At 38.8% G+C, this 21,124-nt stretch overlaps 1 protein-coding gene across 1 annotated transcript; it reads right to left on the bottom strand.

The window, feature by feature from the left end:
• Nucleotides 1-1,877: 1,877 nt before the first annotated feature.
• On the bottom strand, nt 1,878-13,706 carry LOC106874161 (putative ATP-dependent RNA helicase DDX41). The gene is made up of 15 exons (XM_014921786.3): nt 13,561-13,706; nt 11,810-11,905; nt 10,958-11,276; nt 10,425-10,499; nt 9,875-9,935; nt 8,754-8,963; nt 8,041-8,194; nt 7,478-7,614; nt 6,455-6,617; nt 6,129-6,332; nt 5,372-5,468; nt 4,050-4,199; nt 3,633-3,704; nt 2,670-2,780; nt 1,878-2,142 (listed from the first exon to the last, which is right to left on the bottom strand). Exons 1-15 carry the CDS (start codon nt 13,576-13,578, stop codon nt 2,006-2,008), a joined length of 2,004 nt encoding a protein of 667 aa, XP_014777272.2. The 5' UTR covers nt 13,579-13,706; the 3' UTR covers nt 1,878-2,005.
• Nucleotides 13,707-21,124: the final 7,418 nt, after the last annotated feature.

Here is a 21,124-nt window from a genome sequence, read left to right as displayed (position 1 = left end):
CGTGACTGCCTTCATCTGACCCTTTTTTTTTTGCTTTGACTCGCATGCTTTTTAAGTTTTTTTTTCTCTCTCTCTCTATGGCAGTCGGTAGAGCACCAAGCAAAAAACATCTTGTGGTATCTGATTACCTCCCTTTATATTGTTAATTACGAATGCTGCCCAGGCCCACCTTGTCTTTCCAAGGTTAGTAAAATAAAAAAAACAAATACTGGAGTTGATGTAATCGGCTACGCACCAAAAGTCAGTGTGCCGTGGCTGCAGTCCAATGATCGTAAGCAGTGAAAGACTAAAGAATAAATAAAAAATTTTAAAATTACCTCATTACCATTACCAAACGACCCAATCTTAATGTGGTTAACAGTAAATATGAAACGATGAAAAAACAAAAAAAAAAATCCAAAAAAAAAAATCTCAAAATCCAAAGAACGGAGGCAAATGAGTTTTGGCAGCACTCCTCAGAGGACATTATGAGAATGCCTTGTACCCTGTTTTGTTTAGCTGTTGAGGGTGGGGAGAGAAGAGAAGTTGGTATTTATAGTGCAGGATTATTTTTGAGAGGTGTACTGCTCAGGATTCTATGGAAGGAGGTAACCACTATCTCTGTTTCTCTCTCTCTGTCTCAGTATTATGAAGAGACCATATGATGATAAATAAATAAATAAAATTTCAATTACAGTTGGAAGTCGGAAATGTTATGTTGCTGTGCTTTCTAATTCTGCATGAAGGTGTAAAAAAAAAAAAAAAAATTTTGTTTTCATATGTTTTAAAACAAAGAATTGTTATAGGTGCACGAGTAGATACGTGGTAGGAAATTTGCTTCCCAACCACATGGATCCAGGTTCATTCCCATTACATGGCACTTACTATAGCACCAGGCTGACCTATCCCTGTGAGTGGATTTGCTAGGCAGGAATTAAAAGAAGCCCTTCATGTATGTGTGTGTGTGTATGTATATATATATATATATATATACATACACACACATGCTAGCTCCTGTGGAAGATAATTGGGCTTGTGGCCCTAAAGAGAGCTAAGTAGCATGACTATAATATATCTATAATGACTATATGCGCCCTGGTGGTGTTTGATCAGAGGTTAAGGACAGATGAGTATCAATTCTGTAATGCAATCATTCTATTGTTCCAGTCCCAAAGTTTTTATCCTGATATAAAATTAACGAAGCGATTGTCATTGACTTCTGACAAATGCCATCCAAGATGGCATGAATCAGCCTCAGCCAAGCTTTACCTGCTAGAAATAGCAACCCAAAAGTCAGCAGCAGGCCAGGCAAAATGTTAAGCGGGGTCTTGTCTGTCTTGATGTTCTGAGTTCAAATTCCACCAAGGTCGACATTACTTTTCATCTTTTCAGGCTCGATAAAATGAGTACCAGTTGAAAACTGGGAGATCGATGTAATCGACTCGTGCCCTTGTGGCAAAATCAAAAGGATCCTGTCATATATGTAACTGCACATGTGCTTGTCTCGGACTATTTTTTTCAGTGGGATTTGAACTCGGAACATAAAGAACCAGAAGACCTGCTGTTGAGCATTTTGTCCAATACTTTAATGATTCTAATTAAGTTGCCCACCTTAATTGACAACTAGTAAGAAAATAAAGAAGTATTTTTGATTTTTTAATCTTTTCTTTCTAATAATCATCATCATCATCGTTTAACGTCCGCCTTCCATGCTAGCATGGGTTGGACGATTTGACTGAGTACTGGTGGACCAGGAGGCGACACCAGGCTCCAATCTGATTTGGTAGAGTTTCTACAGCTGGATGCCCTTCCTAACGCCAACCACTCCGAGAGTGTAGTGGGTGCTTTTATGTGCCACCGGCATGAGGGCCAGTCAGCAAAAATAAAAATCCAAAATATCATTTTGAAATATTTTATTTTATAAAAATATAATTTATAATGAAAAATGTGTATGTTGTAATACAGACAGGAGCAACTTTTATCTCCACCGTACACATAACATACACTCTCTCTCTCTCTTCAAGTTTTACCAATCTGCAGCATTGTGTGCCAAATAGTCTCGGCGTCCAATATTTTGAGCTTGTTTGGTCTGAAGTGCTTCCAATTTGGGACAGTCTGCAATACGATGACCCAAACCACCGCAGTAAGAACAACCAATTTCTCCTGCAAATATAATTTTCATAAAGAAAAAAAAAAAAAAGAAAATTTAAAACTTTATCAAAGACATGAAAGAAAAGGGTCCACCAAAGTCGCGCAACTGGTGAGCAGTTTGAAGATCTGCAGGAAAAATTTACAAAGAGGAACGTAGCAGTGAGGTTTGAATGTTGAAAAGACAGAAGTCTAGTATTTGTAACTAGACATAGAACGACAAAGGAATAATTATCTCTTAGTCCCTGGTTCCACTTGCAAGGGAGATTCGGAAAGATAAATACATCTGTAGATTCTGTGGATCCAGATGTGAAACGTATTTTGAAGAGTGAAAAGAGTTTCGTTCATGGCAGTACAAACAGAACAGGAATACACACACACACAAAGATAAACAAGAACACATATGTACATACGAAAACAAACAAGTATACGCTCACACACACAAGGACAAACAACACTACACACACACCTACATAAATATAAGCTGGAAAACTCACAACACAAACACAGATGCATACAGACATAGAAAGAAAAAGACTTACCTCCAATGTCCAGGTATTTCTCACTCTCAGACTGTAATGTAGCCAGGAATGGTGCCACTTTCTGTTTGGCTTCCATCAGTAAATGTTTCAGATCCAACAGAATTGATTTATCTGTAACATGGAAATGGTTGTTAAATAAAGATTAAATTTATGTACTTGCATATATCTATGTGTGTGTGTATATATATATATATATATATATATATATACACACACAATATATGATATATATTATCATCATCATTTAACGTCTGTTGTCCATTCTGGCCCACATGTAAACTTGTATTCCCACTGACAATCCAAACATGAACTCTACACCTCAACAGTGAATGATGACTATGGCATCTGTGCTATCCAGTCTGCTTGCTCTCTTAGAACAGCATTTGTCTTGTGTATTGCTGTACTTGAGAAAACCTGCCCACCACAACAGAATAGAGATCCTAAACCAAGGTGCCACGTAAAAAGCACTGGTGTGGGTGCTGCTGTCATGGTACTGGCACCATGTAAAAAACATTGGTACGGGTGCCACATACAAAACATGAGTACTTGTGCCATGTAAAAACATTGGTGATGGTACCATGTAGAAAGCACCCAGTACACTGTGGAGTGGTTGGCATTAGGAAGGGCATTCAGCCATAGAAACCAAGCCCAAAACAGACTGAGACCTGGTGCAGTCCCTGGCTTTGCTAGTTCCTGTCAAGCTGTCCAACCCATGCCAGCATGCAAAACGAATGTTAAATGATGATGATCATGACTGTGGTTAGTATTCAGGAGGGACATTGTGAACTGGTTGGCTGCAGCCAGCTCCACCCATCCTGGGTGGATGCCACTGCAAGTACAGGTAAGGTGAGAATAGCTGAGGTGATACGTGTCACATGTAGTGAGAGGCAACTACCAAAAGGGGGGGGGGGTGAATCCGCTCACACAAATGAAAACCAAAACTCCGCCACGCCTTCTACTTACCCACGGTCTTGTTAATGAATGTTGTTGCTGTACCTGTTTTACCACACCTTCCTGTACGGCCAATACGATGGACTGGAAACCAAACAAAAGAAGAAACAATGAATATCTTTCAGTAAGGAAACAACAGAATTCAGAAGGATTTGTAAAAGAAATCCTTTCTCTCTTTCACATTCACAACAAACGCAAACAGACACACACACAAATAATCATACATAAACATAAGCCTTTTCAATATTCTTTCTCTCACACACACAAACAAAAGCACTTTTGGATACTCTTTTTTACACACACACACACACGTACACACATACATGCACAAACATAGACACAGAAAGTGGAGGAGGAGTAGCACAAGAGATGGAGGTGGAGTGGCAACAGGGCCACTGTGAGAGAGAGGAGGAGGGTGTAGTAACTCACCATAGTTTTCTATGTCTTCTGGCATGTCATAATTGATGACATGTTGAATGTCAGAGAAATCAAGGCCTTTTGATGCCACATCTGTTGCTACAAGAACGTCTTTCTGACCGTTCCGGAATTGTTCCACTGATCGAGTTCTCTCTTCTTGGTCTGTTGAAACATACACACACACACACACATTTATTTATTTGTATAATAATAACATTGGTTTCAAATTTTGGCACAAGGCCAGCAATTTCAGGAGAGGGGGGGGGGGCTAAGTTGATTACATCGAAACCCCCCCCAGTGTTCAACCAGTATTTATTTTATTGACCCCATAAGGATAAAAAGCAAAGTCGACCTCAGCAGAATTTGAACTCAGAACGTAACGACAGACTATGCATTTTGCCCAACGTGCTAATGATTCCGCCAATCCGCCACCTTATATATATAATAATCCTTTCTACTAAAGGCACAAGGCCTGAAATTGTAGGGGAGGGAGCTAGTCGATTACATCTACCCCAGTGCATAACTGGTACTTAATTTATTGACCCTATAAGGATAAAAGGCAAAGTTGAACTCAGAACGTAGTGGCAGATGAAATGCTGCTAAGCATTTTGCCTGGCATGCTAATGATTCTGCCAGTCTGCCACCTTATATATAATAATAATAATAATATTAGGGATAATTTTCTTTCTAATTTTGGCACAAGGCCAGAAATTCTAAGGGGAGAGGGAAAGTCAATTACACTGATCCCAGTACATGACTGGTACTTTATTTAATCAACTCCAGTGGTTTGAGAGGCAAAGTTGACCTCAGCAGAATTTGAGCTTAGAATGTTAAGAGCCAGAATGAACACCATCAATCCTCAAAGTTCATAGCACTGGTAAAGCGGTGCAGCATGTGTTTGATTATACATGCTTTGACCCTGTTTTGATCAACCAATCAGAACATCTGAAAGTAAGACAGTACCTCTCTGTGCCCAGTCTGATTGCTTTGGTAGCATGTTCTTTTAGAAATAGGGAGAAATTTTACAATGAAACAAGTTCTTGTGTGCGAAAATGAGCCTGGGCTGTCAGGATCAAACCACTGGAGCCTTGCTACTCATCTCTGGGCACAGGATTAAATAACACCGAGGAGGTCAGGGCTCAAAGTGTTAGGCATTTTGTTTGATGTGCTGACAATTCTACCAACTTGCTGCCTAAACAAGAAAGACCGAGTCTGTTAACCTATAAGTCCAGCTCTGTTAATAGTGTTGGTCTAACTTGTTAACAGATGGAGACTGTTAACAAGTAAGACCCTGGCAGCCAAACAGTAAGACCATCTGTAAACAGAACACTCACCTTTTCCTCCATGAATTGCAACGGCCTCGACTCCTTTGAGTAGAAGATATTCATGGATGGCGTCCACATCCTGTTTCTTTTCAGCAAATACCAGTACCTGTAACAACAACAATTACATTGAATAAATTTGTCATTAAACAACACAGGTGCAGGCGTGGCTATGTAGTAAGAGGCTTGTTTCCCAACCACTTGGTTCCGGGTTCAGTCCCACTGCTTGGCATTTTGGGTCAGTATCTTCTACAATAGCCTCAGGCTGACCAAAACCTTATGAGAGGATTTAGTAGATGGAAACTAAGAAGCCTGTTTGTGTGTAGGTGCAGGTGTGGCTGTGTGGTAAGAAATTTGCTTCCCAACCACATGGTTCTAGGTTCAGTCTCACTCCATGGCACCTCGAGCAAGTGTACTATAGCCTTGGGCCGACCAAAGCCTTGTGAGTGGATTTGGTAGACAGAAACTGAAAGAAGCCTGTCGTATACATATATATATATATTTGTATGTATCTATGTGTACGTGTCATTATGCCTGTGTTTTGTCTTCCACTACCGTTTGACAACCAGTGCTGGTGTGTTTACAGTCTCGTAACTTAGTGGCTCGGCAAAAAGAGACTGATAGAATAAGTACATGGCTGCAGTTGAAAAATGACTGAAACAAGTAAAAGATAAAAGATAAATGAAGAGAGAAAGAGAGAGAGAGAGAGGAGTGAGGGGGGAGTGAGAGAGGAGTGAGGGGGGAGAGAGAGAGAGAGAGAGAGACTTACTGGTGGTGGTGTCTTCTGGAGACATTGCAGTAAATAGACAATCTTTGCTTCTTGTTTTACGTATTCCACTTCCTGAATAACATCGAGGTTGGCGGCGCCAGCTCGACCAACATTCACTGTAACTGGCTTCACCAATGCACTGCGGGCAAAGTTTTGGATTTTCTTTGGCATGGTGGCTGAAAACAGTAGAGTTTGTCTCTGAGCCTAAAAGAGAAGAAGAAGATGACGAAGACGAATAAGGAATAAAAAACACCACCACCACCACCATTACGAGGAGGAGGAGGAGGAGGCTAACAAAAAGTAGTAGTAGTAGTAGTCATGCTTACCTTGAAATAAGAAAATATTGTCCTGACATCTTCTTCGAACCCCATGTCAATCATACGATCAGCTTCGTCCATGCACAAGTAACGGCAGACATCTAGAGTTATCATTTTCTTGTCCAGCATGTCCATCAGCCGACCAGGTGTGGCAACCATGATGTGGACACCTCTGGAAGTAAGGTTAAAAAATAGGAAAGATTATAGACAGACACTACTCAAAGATATATCTATACAAATGTCTCTGTTACTATCTATCATGCTACTCATGTTTTTAACTCTAATTTCTTTACCAATGTGTAGCTGCACTAAGACCGTCCCTTTTCCATTGCATCTTCCCTCTGCAATCATTTCATTTGATTTCTTTCATCTTGTTAATCAATCCCATCCATTCTTTTATTATCCCATCTCAAATCACATCTGCTTCAAAAGATCAGAGACAACACAGAAAAGAACAGAGAGGACTCTTAAGTATTGTAGAAGCGAGGACAATTTCTCTAGTGTTGGTGTGCCAATAAAATGTACCCAGTATACCCTGCAAAGTGGATGGCAGACAAGGAAGGAAGGAAGGTCCAGTCTTGCAGGAGATAAAACAAACTCCAGTCTGTCTATAGAGGAATATTATGTTATTTGGAGAGATGTGAAGGTGACAGGAAGGATATCCGGCTATAGAAAATCTGACTCAAAAATCACTCCGTTCACCCCGATTTGAACTCAGAATGTAAAGCTCTAGAACAAATCCCTCAGGGAATATTGGCCAATGGTCTACGTGGCCGAAGAGAGGTAATTCTCTAAGGGACATAACTCGGTAAGTGAACTGAAACATTCATTAAATACTGGTCAATAACGTTTGAGACTGAAACTGAGAAGTGCAGTTCCTGTCCAACCCATGCCAGCATGGAAAACGGACGTCAAATGTCGTTGATGATGATGATGATGATGATGATACTACAGCTATGCTCTTTCAGACTTGAGGGTACAAAATAACACCAAATTAGGGGATTAAAAGAATAAAGGGATTGTTACACGAACCTTTTGACAAGTTCGATTTGATCTTTGACAGGCATACCTCCGATACACAGCGCACAGCGCAGGGCTGGTAGGCCATCGAGTTCCATACAATTGCAGTAGTACTTGATTATTTCATGAGTCTGTCGTGCAAGTTCCCGCTGGAGTAATGTAAATGAAGACAAGTAAATATCAATTATAAACACACACAAATATATGTATATATATATATATGCTTTATTAAAAAAGCAGTAAAGATATCACAAAAACTGTTACTCAGAGTTTTTGCATGGAAAGCAAATGCTAAACAATGACGATATATTTTTTTATTCTTTTACTTGTTTCAGTAATTTGACTGCAGCCATGCTGGAGCACTATGCATACACACACGAGGGTGTGTTGAAAAGTTCCTGGCTTGGGTTGAAGAAAATACAGGATGATCATTTAATTATGATTTTATTCAATATATTCCCCTCTCAGATTCACATGTACACACAGACATATGTCACATACATGTACACAGAAAGAGAGAGAGAGAGACAGAGAAGAAGAAGAAGGAGCAAAGAAGGAAATATCTGATAACTTACCGAAGGGCAGATTATGAGGCCATACGGGCCCTCATTCTTGATGAAGGGCAGTCGTTTCTCTTGTTCCATGCAGAACATAATAATGGGCAGAGTGAATACCAGTGTTTTACCAGAGCCTGTGAAAGCAATCCCAATCATGTCTCGACCTGACAAACTGTAAATGAGAAAGAACAATCAATATAGATCAACAGATCAATCAATAAATGACGGGGGGGGGGCCCTGAAATGCTCCTGGCTTTAAGGGTGTTGTGAAAGGTCTTATTGGAGGCCCAACCTTCCAAGTTTTTTTTACAGGGCTGAAGGAAAACTGAAGGACTGCTGTAATAAGTCTGTGAATCTGAGAGAGGAATATGTTGAAAAAAATCATAATTAACTGATCCTTCTGTATTTCCTTTTACCCAAAGCCAGGGACTTTTCATCACACACTCACATGCAGACATTGTATTGTATCTGTAACACACACACACACACACCATGACCATGGGATTGCACCTAGAAAATTCCCCTCTGAGGCACAAGTGCAGGCAAGGAAGACCAACAGTTGCCCGTGCATATCAGCCACCCCTGTCCACGCCATTGATGTTATCCAAGGGAAAGGCAAAGGGGCTGATACAGCTTGGCACTAGTGGCATTGCAACTCATTTTTACAGCTGAGTGGGCTGAAGCAACGTGAAATAACCACCTACAACAACAAAAACATTTAAGCAACTTACACAGCAGGTAGGCCCTGAATCTGTATAGGGGTTGGTTTAGTGATTCCCTTTTTCTTTAAGCCGTTGATGATAGCCTTGGGGAATTTCATCTCCTTGAAGGTCTTTATAGGGGCAGGTAGGTCTTCACCTTCAACTAAAATGTGGCCCTTTTTCCTCACTTTAGCATGACGCTGCTCTGACATGTTCAAAATATGGCGTGGAGGGCGCCATCTGGTGAGAGAGAAACAAAATAAAACGGAATTTAAAATTGAATGCTTCAGTTTTGAAACACACACACACACACACAAACATGCATAAACACATACTAAACACAATAAAACATACAAAGACATATACACACACACACACATACAAAATGCATTGCAGTTAGCTCCCTTGTTGAAAGTTACACATACTCTCATTCTTTGTTTTTTTTCTACTCTAGACACAAGGCCCCAAATTTTTGGGGGTGAGGGAGCCAGTCGATTAGATCGACCCCAGTATGCAACTGGTACTTCATTTTTGACCCTAAAAGGATAAAAGGCAAAGTTGACCTCGGTGGAGTTTGAACTCAGAACACAAAGACAGACGAAATACTGCTAAGCATTTCGTCCGGTGTGCTAACGGTTCTGCCAGCTCACTGCCTTATACTCTTATTTCCAGTAAGGGTTTTAGGAGTAGAAATCGACCCCAGGACTTACTCTTTGTAATATTCCAGTACTTATAAACTTTTAGAAACAATAGCCAAATCTTCCTCAAAAACCTGGTGCTTGCTGGTTTCAACATACAAGACAACCTCTTATAGAGTCATATAAGCTTCTAGAAACAATAGCCAAATCTTCCTCAAATCACAGCCTAGAGCTAGCTAGTTTCAGCAAACATGAGAACCTCCATATCGAGTCACACAACTTTCTAGAAACAATAGCCAAGTCTTCTTCAGGTCACACCCTATGGAGGAAGCATTGGACAATCTAAAAACGGTTGAAACATTTCATCACAGAACTCCATAACAGAAACCATTTTAGAAGCCTACAGTGGGCTTTCCATCCAATTTTCTAACAGCTCTAGGAGTAAACAACACTTGACTCAATGGAGACAACAGGGTGGGAGGTGTCTCATAAAATAAGGGGGACGTGACTTACCCAGTCTTTATGGGTTCTTCATATTGTATTCCTCTGGCAAGTTCTGCCACACCCATCAAAGCTGGAATTAAAAAAAAGACAAGATACTCAGTGATAAATTAAACAACATTAATTGGTATAAACAATAGAATATGAGGAGGTGCTGAAAAGTTCCTGGCTTTGAGTAAAAGAAAATACAGAAAGATTGATCAATTATGATTTTATTCAAAATATTCACCTCTCAGATTCACATACTTATTGCAGAGGCCCTTCAGCTTTTCTAAGCCCTGTAACAGAACTTAGAAGGTTGGGCCTCCAACCAGGGCTTTCGTGACACCCCTCGTATATGTTATTATATATAACATTGTGTGTGTGCAACTTCTAGTCTAGTAGTGTGTGTGTGTGTGTGTTACAACACAGTGTGTGTTGTAATGATAGCATATGTGTGTGTGTGTGTATTACTATATACAGCACAGTGCATTATGTGTAGGGGTATCATAGAGTGTGTGTGTGTGTGTGTTATTACAGATACATACAGTAAAGTGTATTTAAAAATCGTATTTCTATTTACCTTTCTTTTCTGCTACACTTTCCAGAATCTTCTCCTCTTCTTTCAGCATCTTTTCTCTTGCAGTTTCTTTTCGAGCTGAAATATAGTAACGTTAACAATGAATATGATGATGACGATGATGATGATGATGATGACGATGATAGTAGGGATGATGATGATGACGATGATAGTAGTGACGATGATGATGATGATGATGATAGTAGGGATGATGATGATGATGATGATAGTAGGGATGATGATGATGACGATGATAGTAGGGATGATGATGATGACGATGATGATGATGATGATGATAGTAGGGATGATGATGATGATGATGATAGCAGTGATGACAATCACCATGACAACAGTGATCATTTTGATGATGATAGTGATGGTGACAATGATTACTACAACAACAGCAGTAATGAAAGGGTTAAACCTACCTGTCCCTATTTTAGGTTAAACAAATATTTTGCACAGTTGCCCATGAATTAAAAATAAATCCAGGAAAAAAACAAGAACAACAACATAACAACTTTGCACCCACTGACCTTCTGCTTTCTTCTTCAGCTCACTGTGTTGATCCAACAAACTGATGTTCGCTTTCGGCCCAGAACATATTTCCTCCTCCTCATCAATGTCTTTCTTGTCAAGGTCCTCCAGGACTTCGCTGTTTTCATCCTGCATCAGAAGCAGTTTGTTTATGCTGTTGGTGCTGCTGCTGGTGCTGTTGTTGTTGTTGATGATGCTGCTGCTGCCACTGATGCCGCCGATGGTGGTGCTGCTGCTGGCCGACGTCGAACCCAAGTGCTTGTCGGACTTCATTAATTTCGTAGCACTGATTCCCATCCGTTTATACAGATCCTGGACCTTAAAAGACAACGCCAGGAAAAAGAGAAGAGAGAAATTTTGAGAATAAAGAAAAGAAAAAAAAAAAGAAAATTAAAAAAAAAAAACGAAAAATTAAATAGAATTAAAGAAAAATTTCTGAGGTGCAGACATTGCTGTGTGTAAGAAGTTTGCCTCGTAACCACATGGTTCCGGGTTCAGTTCCACTGCATGGCATATTGGGCAAGTGCCTCTACTATGGCCTTGGCCTGACCAAAGCCTTTTGAGTGGATTTGGCAGACAAAAACTGGAAGAAACCTGTTGTATATAGATATCATCATCATCATCATCATCATCATTTATCAAGTATTCCCACTGCCGCAGTTGAGCAGTTTTCTCTGCTACTGATATAGTTTTGTGCTTTTAAACAAACACAGTGCATCCATAGGGGTCATTTTCTCTGGATGACTACTGCAGTTCATTTGCCTTTTTGCATTATGTATGATACACAGATGGCTTTTTTAATCAATACTGTTTCTGTTACATATAATGAAATATTTTTATAATGGACTTACATTCTCCTTTTTCCTTTCATTGAGCGTAATGTATGGTACGTAATTATCATCTGAGCTGGAACTGCTTTCATCTTCTGCTTCAAGGAATCTCTTTCTCTGGATACAATTAAAGAAAGAAAGAAAAGACATTTAGTTAAGACAGAAGCTTCAAGCAACTTTCATTGTAGTATTTAACCCTTCAGCATTCAGATTACTTTGTCGAATGTAATGCTTATTTATTCTCATTTCTTAAAGTTAATTCTGTATTGTCAGAGAAAGACTTCCTTTTGTACCTCACCCCAATAAAAAAAAATTTTTAATATTAGACATGGTGGAAAATTGATTTCCTACAGTGTCTTACAATAATAATAATGAGAAAGTCATAAAAATTAAGAATTTCTTTTAAAAAAAACTTCATTTCTGTATTATGTATATTCATGTCCCAATTTGCCAAACGTTAAGGCCTAAATTGCCTCACTCTATGAAATTTGCCAAACCTTGGGACATGAATATACATAATACAGGAATGAAGTTTTTTTTTTTAATAGAAATTCTTAATTTTTATGACTTTCTCATTATTATTATTATTATAAGACATGGCAGGAAATCAATTTTCCACCATGTGTAATATTAAAAAAAAAAATTATGGGAGAGGAGGTACAAAAGGAAGTCTTTCCATGGATATAGAACGGGGGGCACAAAAGGAAGTCTTTCCATGGATATGGAACGGGTGGGATTACAAAAGGAAGTCTTTCCTTCGTTGCTTTTTGCAACCTTGTCAATGAATGTTGACTTACTGTGGGTGTTTAAACATAACTACAGATGTACAAGCGAGTCTGTGTGGTTAAGAAGATTGTTTCACAATCATACGGTCTCAGGTTCAGTCCCACTTTGTAACACCTTGGGCAAGTGTCTGTTACTACAGCCCAGGACAGACCAATGCGTGGGAATGAATTAGGTAGACGAAAGCCGTGCGGAAACCCGTCGTATAGATGTGCAGGTGCGTGTGTGTGTGTGTGTCTTTGTGTAGTGTTTGTCTCCCATCACAATTTGACAACCGATGTTGATTCGTAGTAAAGATTGTTTGCCAACGTAACATGGCAGTCCTGGTTTAGGACTAATGCTGCTGTAATTTTGCCCCAGGAGACATCGTCTCCAGCTGGCTATACGACACGATCTGTGTCCTTATATTTTTTTGTTTTTAAGGACACAGATCGTGTCGTATAGCCAGCTGGAGACCAACATTAGTCCTAAACCAGGACTTCCACGTTATGTTGGCAAAAAAATCTTTACTACAAAGTACTGTTGCTGAATATCTCACGTTGTGAGATTTAAAAATAGTAATTTCCGATGTTGGTTTGTTTACATCCCCGTGATCGATCTAGCGGTTCGGCGAAACAGGCCAATAGAATAAATGGTAACCTAGCTTTAAAAAAAAAATATGTAGTGCGGTCGATTTGTCCGACTAAACTCTTCAAGGCACGGCTGCAATCCAATGAGTGAAATAAGTAAAAGATAACAGACAGAAAAATGTACGACTACATTATAGAAATGCATCCTTATTTTTCTGTTGTGAAACTGATTCGAGGGAGATGTTGCTGTTATTTTTAACAGCTTTCGGACGTGATCTGGAAGAAAAAACCCATAATTTCAACAGCTTGTCCATTTACTCCATGTAATTCTCCCAATATACAGCAATCAAAATAGCAATAAAGCAATAACAAAGAGTCATTATAATAAATTACTATGGTAATAATAAATTAAGTTATAACCTTTTGTGAAAGATCCATGCTTCTAGATTCGTTTCAAAGTTCAACAAAAGAAAAGACAAGGGAGACAATCGTTTGGCTAATTGTTTTGGAGGATTTCAACGGATGCATGGAGTTACAGTTCTTGGTTGAGCTTCTGCTAGAACTCTCGCTCAGAAGAAAATAGGAAAGCTTTATATTATTTCCAGTGTGTGTGTGTGTGTGTATTTTATATAATTTTTTTTTAGTTACTGGACTGCGGCCATGCTGGGGCACTAATTTGAAGTGTTGAGTCGGACAATTTTTTTTTTTTTTTTAAAGTCTAGTTCATATTTTACCAGTCTCGCATGGGGCAACAAAGACAGATAAACACAGACACACAAACACACACACACATATATATATATATATATATATATATATATATATAATACAACAGGCTTCTTTCAGTTTCTGTTTGCCAAATCCACTCACAAGGCTTTGGTCAGCCCAAGGATATAGCAGAAGACACTTGCCCAAGGTGCCATACAGTGGGACTGAACCCGGAACCATGTGGTTGGGAAGCAAGCTTCTTTATTTCTTTTAAATTGCCATAATGGCATTACATAGAGGGGGACACTTCAACACATGTAGGGACATATAACAATTAAAATAAAAATATGATGTTATGAACGACACATGAAAATGAAGATGAAAAACATTAAAATTAAAATATTAGAATAATGATACATGAACGATAACTTGAGATGTGAGAGTATGAAAAGTGTGTTACTCACCCCCTTCTGAGTAACACTACTCGCCACCTTTGAGTCCTGAGTCCTCTTTAGTCTTTGTCTAGTCTTTTATTTACTGTTTTCCCTATTGCTGAGTGACAACACTCCCTCCTCCATGTACACATAACCTTTTTCACCGGGGGAGGGGTCTTGAAAATTTTGTGGTGTCTGTTCTTTCTTCTTTTTTTTTTCCTGTGAGAAGGGGCGGGTGGGTTTGGTGTCTGTATGGGGAGGCTGGCTCTGAGTGGTCTTGGGTGGGATGGAGTTGGTCTGGGGTCCCACATCACACTGACTGTTCTTCTTCTTTCTCTTTTTCTTTTTATTCTCTGTTACTGTCCATTCATCATAATACCATACTTAATTCTGGTGCCTAAACCTAAGTACCATATTCACCTTGAATCTAAATTTTATATACATACATATATATATATATATATATATAATAATATTAGGGACAAAATCCAAAATTACAGGTAAAAAACTCGATTAAAATCAATTTATAAAAAATTAAAATTAAATTGAGCCTTATAGATAAAGTATATATAAAATACATATTTTTAGTGAAAATAACCAATTTTCAAGAACTCATCGATGAAAATCCACTATCACATATAGAAAATTTTATAATTAAAAGCACAATAAATGAGTATAATATAAAGTAAAGTAAATATCATAAGATAAATATAATAATATATTATATTATATTATATTTATCTTATGATATTTAGTTTACTTTATATTATACTCATTTATTGTGCTTTTAATTATTAATTTTTCTATATGTGATAGTGGATTTTCATCGATGAGTTCTTGAAAATTAGTTATTTTCCCTAAAACTATATATTTTATATATATATATATATATATATATCTTTCATCATCTGACACAAGATCACCTCCAATGCCCCCTCCCCTCTCAAAATTCTTTGTCTTGCAAGATACTTGGTGACCCTGCTGGTGCTGGTAACCACGTGAAAAGCATCCAGTCCACACTGTAAAGTGGTTGGCATTTGGAAGGGCATCCAGCTGTAAAAACCTTGCCAAAAACTGACCTCTTCTATGCTGGTGGCATGTAAAAAGCACTCAGCCAACTCTGCAGGGTGGTTGGTGTTAAGAAGGGCATCCACCCGTAAAAGCCATGCCAAAACACAGTAGCCTGGGGTAATCATCTATCTGTCCGGCTCCTGTCAAACCATCCAGCCCATGCCAACATGGAAGGCAGATATTAAATGATGTTGATGATGACAATGACGATGCTGATATATATACACAAATACACACACACATTTATACATAGCTAAATATTTGTTAAATACATATATAACTCATACCAGCATGGAAAACGGACATTAAATGGTGATGATGATACATCCATATACATACATACATACATATATATATATATAGAGAGAGAGAGAGAAAGAGTGAAGGAGAAAGAGGAAGAGAGAGAGATATGGAAAGAGAAATGGGTTAAATTCTATTTTTATGTTGGATTGAAGTGAAATGAAAATTTGAAAGCAAAACATTGCATGCATATATGTGTGTATGTAGAGTGGAAGGAGGAGGAGGGAGGGAAAGAGAGAAGGAGAGAGAGAGAGTGAAAGTAGGAGAGAGAGAGTGAAAGTAGGAGAGAGAGAGAGTGAAAGTAGGAGAGAGAGAGAGAGAGAGAGAGGTCAAATCCTATTTGACCAGTCATAAGCACATACACTGCTGTAAGAACATATACATCTTATGTAGTATCTATAAAATTCTGTGTGTGTGTGTGTCTGTGTTTCCTCTATGCATGGCCAAACTGCCGGATCAATCTCTACCAAATTTGGCATCAAAGTTTTTCGTTACTCGGGGAAGGTTCGGGGGGGGGGGGGGTTTAAATTTTGCCCCTTGCCCATATAGAGGTCTGCAGCCCCCACTATACAACCCTTCCAATTTTTTTTTTCAGTGGTATAATAACAAATTTGGCATGAAGGTTTTTCATCACTTGGGCAAGGTTCTGGTGGTGGTAGGGTTTCAAATTTTGGCCCTGCTCATATAGGGGTCTGTAGCCCCCATTATATGACGCTTCTGATTTTTTTTTTCACTTTTGATAAGATTATAATATTGTTTATACTGCATACTTACAACTGCTTACAAAAATGGAGATTAATACTCCATAAGAAAATATACATATACATACTCACATATACATAAACACATGAACACACACACACACTTATATGTATATACATGTATGTATGTGTGTATTATATCTGAAAAATTGACTTTGAAGTCATTATTGAGCTCTATTAGACATAACAGGAATTCCACATAAGGAATAGTTTTAAGTGAAGATGTACTCTGTATTTGTACAGGAAATAGGATTTGAGAAAAGCCAACTCATTGCTAAATATAGCTTTCTTCACACACACACACACACACACATCTACACAAACACATGTATAGCTATCTATCTGTCTGTCTGTCTATCTATCTATCAATCTATCTATCTGCCTGTCTCTCTGTCTATCTATCTATCTGTCCTATTGATGTGTTTTGGTACTCTTATTTTTCCCCACTGATGAGTAGATTGCATTGTTTTACATCATTTTATTCCTTCTGGAATAACACCAATGTTTTCTTCGAAACACATGTCGGATGTATAAAGATTTGAATAACACCTGTGTTTAACACCATTTATTTATTTATCTATGTGATACAAAAACATTTCACCAAAACCTTGAATTTCTACCTTTATAAGTAGGCTGTTACATCCTTGGTACTTATGTGAATTTTTACTACCCTGGTAACCATTTATTTATCTTTTCCGTGTTATTTGTAAACATTGAAAATACACACACACACACATATATATATATATATATATATATATATACATCCATGAATGCAGATATATGAGGTGCTATCAAAGAGTTCTCAGACAGGTTATGTTTAATACACCTGTCTCAGTGTTCCTGCTACTTTTGGAATCTGGTCTGGAAGTTGTTTTCCGTAAGTGAGTTGAAGACCTTCCGCAATTCAGTTTTGATCTCAACAACAACAGTGTTAAAACGGTGACCTTTGAACTGCATTTTAATCTTGTGACTAGCTAGATTAAGAGATAAGTCAGTAAAAATAATCTTATTTTGGGGTTTAAAGTTCTTTTATCACGGCTACTCCTATCATCACTAATCACCATCGATAACGATAATAAAGGTGATGATAATGGTGATGATGATGATGGTGATGATGATGATGGTGATGATGATAATTGAAATGTAAAAATTCCTGGGAAATGTTGGTTGGATTCGCAACCTCTAACTCTCTTGGAAGTATATATGTATATTCACACAGCCTTGGTCACGTGTGTCCGGCTGCTATTTCTTTTCGTTCTTGGAATCACCAAGCTCGCACGTACTTCTTTGCCCCTCCTGTACGTGCTTCACAGCGTTCGAGACATACACACTTCACGTCTGGCTGTACAGCCTTTTTGTTTGTTTATTTCACCGTTTCGTTTTCCTGTCTTGTTTTCCGTCCGCCACTACCCTCCACGAAAACAATTTAATTTGTGTTCGTGGGAAGAACCATTTTAACGATGCGTACTGCCTTAATTCTGTGAAACGCCGGAGTTTTAATGGTGGCAGCTGATGAAGGGGATGTTTCTATGTGGCCTGCTTGTTTGTTGCACCTTGTTTACCATTTTTGTCCTTGTTCTTTTGCCACGTCATGTACCCAGTTATGTATCTATATGTACATGTGGATGAACGTATATACATACATGCACATATATATGCATATACTCATATATTGTTTATATATATATATATATATGAATGTGTGTCCTTTGTGTCAATGTTTTTCCCCCACCACCAGCACCACCACTTGACAGCTGGTGTTGATGTGTTTATGGCGTTGTAACTTAGCAGTCTGGCAAAATAGACTGACAGAGTAAGTACCAGGCTGGAAAAAGGAAAATGAATACTGGAATCAATTCATTTGACTGAAAATTCTTCAAGGCAATGCCCCAGCATGGCCACAGACTAATGACTGAAAGAAGTAAAAGATTAAGGACACACACACACAATTGCCAAAACAAGGAATAGTTTTAGCTTTTCCACTTAATCAAATAGGATGTAGTTAATCAGTTATTTTATCTTCCATCTGGAGAGCTTTTCAGTTTGTGTGCTTATATCAACAATAAAATTGATATGGAATTAACCCTTTCCGTGCCAACCCAGCTGAAACTGCCTCTGGCTCTGTAGTACAAATGTCTTGTTTTCCAAAGTTCTGAATTAAAATCTTCCACCAAACCTTTGTCACAATTCATGTTCCTCACAATAGATGTAGGTATGTACATATATGTATGGATATATGCATATGGTTGGTGTTGAAAGGGCATTCAGCCATAGAAACCAAGCTAAGTCAGACTAGAACCTGGTGTAGCCCCCCTGCTTGCCAGCTCTAGTCAAACTGTCCAACTCATGCCAGCATGGAGAAAAGGATATTAAATAATGATGACGACAATGATCTTTGGTTCATGTGAGAAAAAAATCTTTTCACTTGTATGTTGTATAAAACTGAATAAACAAAAATAATAAAAAAAGCACTTCATCTTAGAAAAATCAACAACTCAATTTCATGGTTTAAGAAGTTTGTAATTGTTAGTTTGAATAAAATAGGTCCCCTGCAAAGTTTTTTTCAACAGGTAAGAGAAATGTCGTGAGTTTGTGTGTTGAGTGCGTATGATGTGAACTGGTTGAACTCATGACAGGCTGCAATGTTGTTTTAAACTGGGCTGAAACAAAACTAAACAATATTGGATTTAGACATGCAAGGCTAGACTTAGAAAATCAGAACACGTAAAGAGAATAAACATTGGTTGAGGAACAAAAGACTAAATTTGGTACAAATTGCCTGTAGGTAATGACTGGATAAACAGACATGAAACATATATGTGAACAGGATGTATTGACACGTTGTGTAGAAGTTGATTGCATGAACAAAGAAACACAGTGTGTATATATATGTTGACTATATAGATCAATAAACATAGTGAATGTATGACAACTGGATAGACAAATAGATAGATTGATAGATATGTTTCTTTATTAGCCACACAGGGCTTGAACACAGAGGGGACAAGTTACAAAGTAGAGCTTTTCTTTTGGGGAGAAGGAAGGGGAAATAAAAAGGGTGGGTAGATTTTCAATCAAAAGGGATTGTAAAAAAAAAAAGAAACAATCAATAGGGATCATGTATCACAGAAATATCATGATGTAAAGTAATAAGGGGAAACAGATTAGGTTTACCTGTGGGAAGAAAAACCTATAGAAAAGACCACGGTAACCTTAGCCAATAATGTCATGCAGTGAAACACATTAGTGACTCTCTTTTTACCTTTTTTTCTGGTTCATAGGTTTATGCTCAAGGTGGCTCAGTCATTCACACCTGCCATCCTTGCTACATTTGCCCATCTTTTCTTGAAACATTCAGTAGATAGAACTTCCCTCTCTACTCTCACCTTTCTCTTCAAGGGATACATGAAAAAGTTGATGAGAGATTCACCAGAGAGGAAAGTGTTTGTCTCTAGACCTTTCAGACGCGTCCACCATACACATTCTTTCACCATAGCCATAAGTACAATGAAAATGGCGCTTCCCTCCTGTTTCAAGGAAGGAGACGTGACAATATTCACGATAGACTAGGCTGATAAACTGATTCGTCCCACACGTGATAGCAATCATTCGATGTAGTTCCACAGGTCGGAAATGGTTGGACAATGTACGAGTGCAAGCAGAACAGTTTCGTCGCTCTGTCCGCATCTCGGGTAGGTCGACCCCGTGTTTCTCGAGCCATGCCTGTAGAGCTTATCCCGAATGGGTAGCGCTTCTCGATAGCACTGCCAGGCCAGGGATCTCTGGAAGTTGTCCATAAGTCCCGGCCCGAAAGTCGTCTTGAACAGGCGGGTCGGGTATTCCTCGTCGACGCCCAGGTTCGCCCCCGAGATATATGTTTTGGGGGTAATTGGTTAAAAAAGTTCCCTGACCCCCTGATCAAGACCAATCATCACGACCATCACCAAATCACCACTAATACACCCGTACAATAACCAAAGTACCTTAGACAAGAAATCAGTTACCAACGACAACACACTACCACCACCAAGAAGAAGACAACCGCGTCTAGCATAACAACGATTGGTATTTTTAGGCTGTCTGCCCGGTTAGTTGGCTGGTTAAATTACCCTCCTTCTCCTCCTCCTCCTTCTTCTTCTCGTCTGTGCGGGAGTCTCCTTTTATTTATTATTGACCTACGACTCCCCAGCGCTTCTCACATTCTTTCTGTTTCTTTCCCTCTTCTCTTCCTCTGGTAAAAGGAGGAAGGGGAGGAAGTGAAGTAGAATAGAAGGACTTAACAATTGTTGAGTAACCAAGTGGTGGTGGGAGGAGGGTGCATACCTTTGACGGACTGAGGGGAGGTGGGAGGAAGATAGAAAGAGGGAGAGAGAGAGAGAGAGGGAAAGAAAGAGAAAGAGAGAAAATGAGGAAGCGAAATGAAGAGAGAAAGAGAGAAAGTTTGTGTGTAAGAGCGAGAGAAAGAGGGAGAGAGAGAGAGCAATTAAGAGATGGGAAGGGAAGGGATAGAGAGAGAGTGAAAGTGGCATGCTCCAGGGAGAGAAAATGAAAGAGAGGGAGGGAAAGAAAGAGAAAAGAGAACGAGAGAAAAACAAAGAGAGAGAGAGAGAGAAAAAGAGAAAATGCCGAGAGAAAAGGCAAAGAGAGAGGGAGAGGCAGAGAGTAAGAGAAAAAGACATAAAGAGAGAGAAAAAGAGAGAGAAAAAG

This window comes from Octopus bimaculoides, chromosome 22, assembly GCF_046866305.1.
Source record: "Octopus bimaculoides isolate indiv1 chromosome 22, ASM4686630v1, whole genome shotgun sequence".
Classification (NCBI taxonomy): domain Eukaryota; kingdom Metazoa; phylum Mollusca; class Cephalopoda; order Octopoda; family Octopodidae; genus Octopus; species Octopus bimaculoides.
Note: the sequence above shows the minus strand (reverse complement) of the source record. Positions and strands in the feature narration are given on the sequence as shown.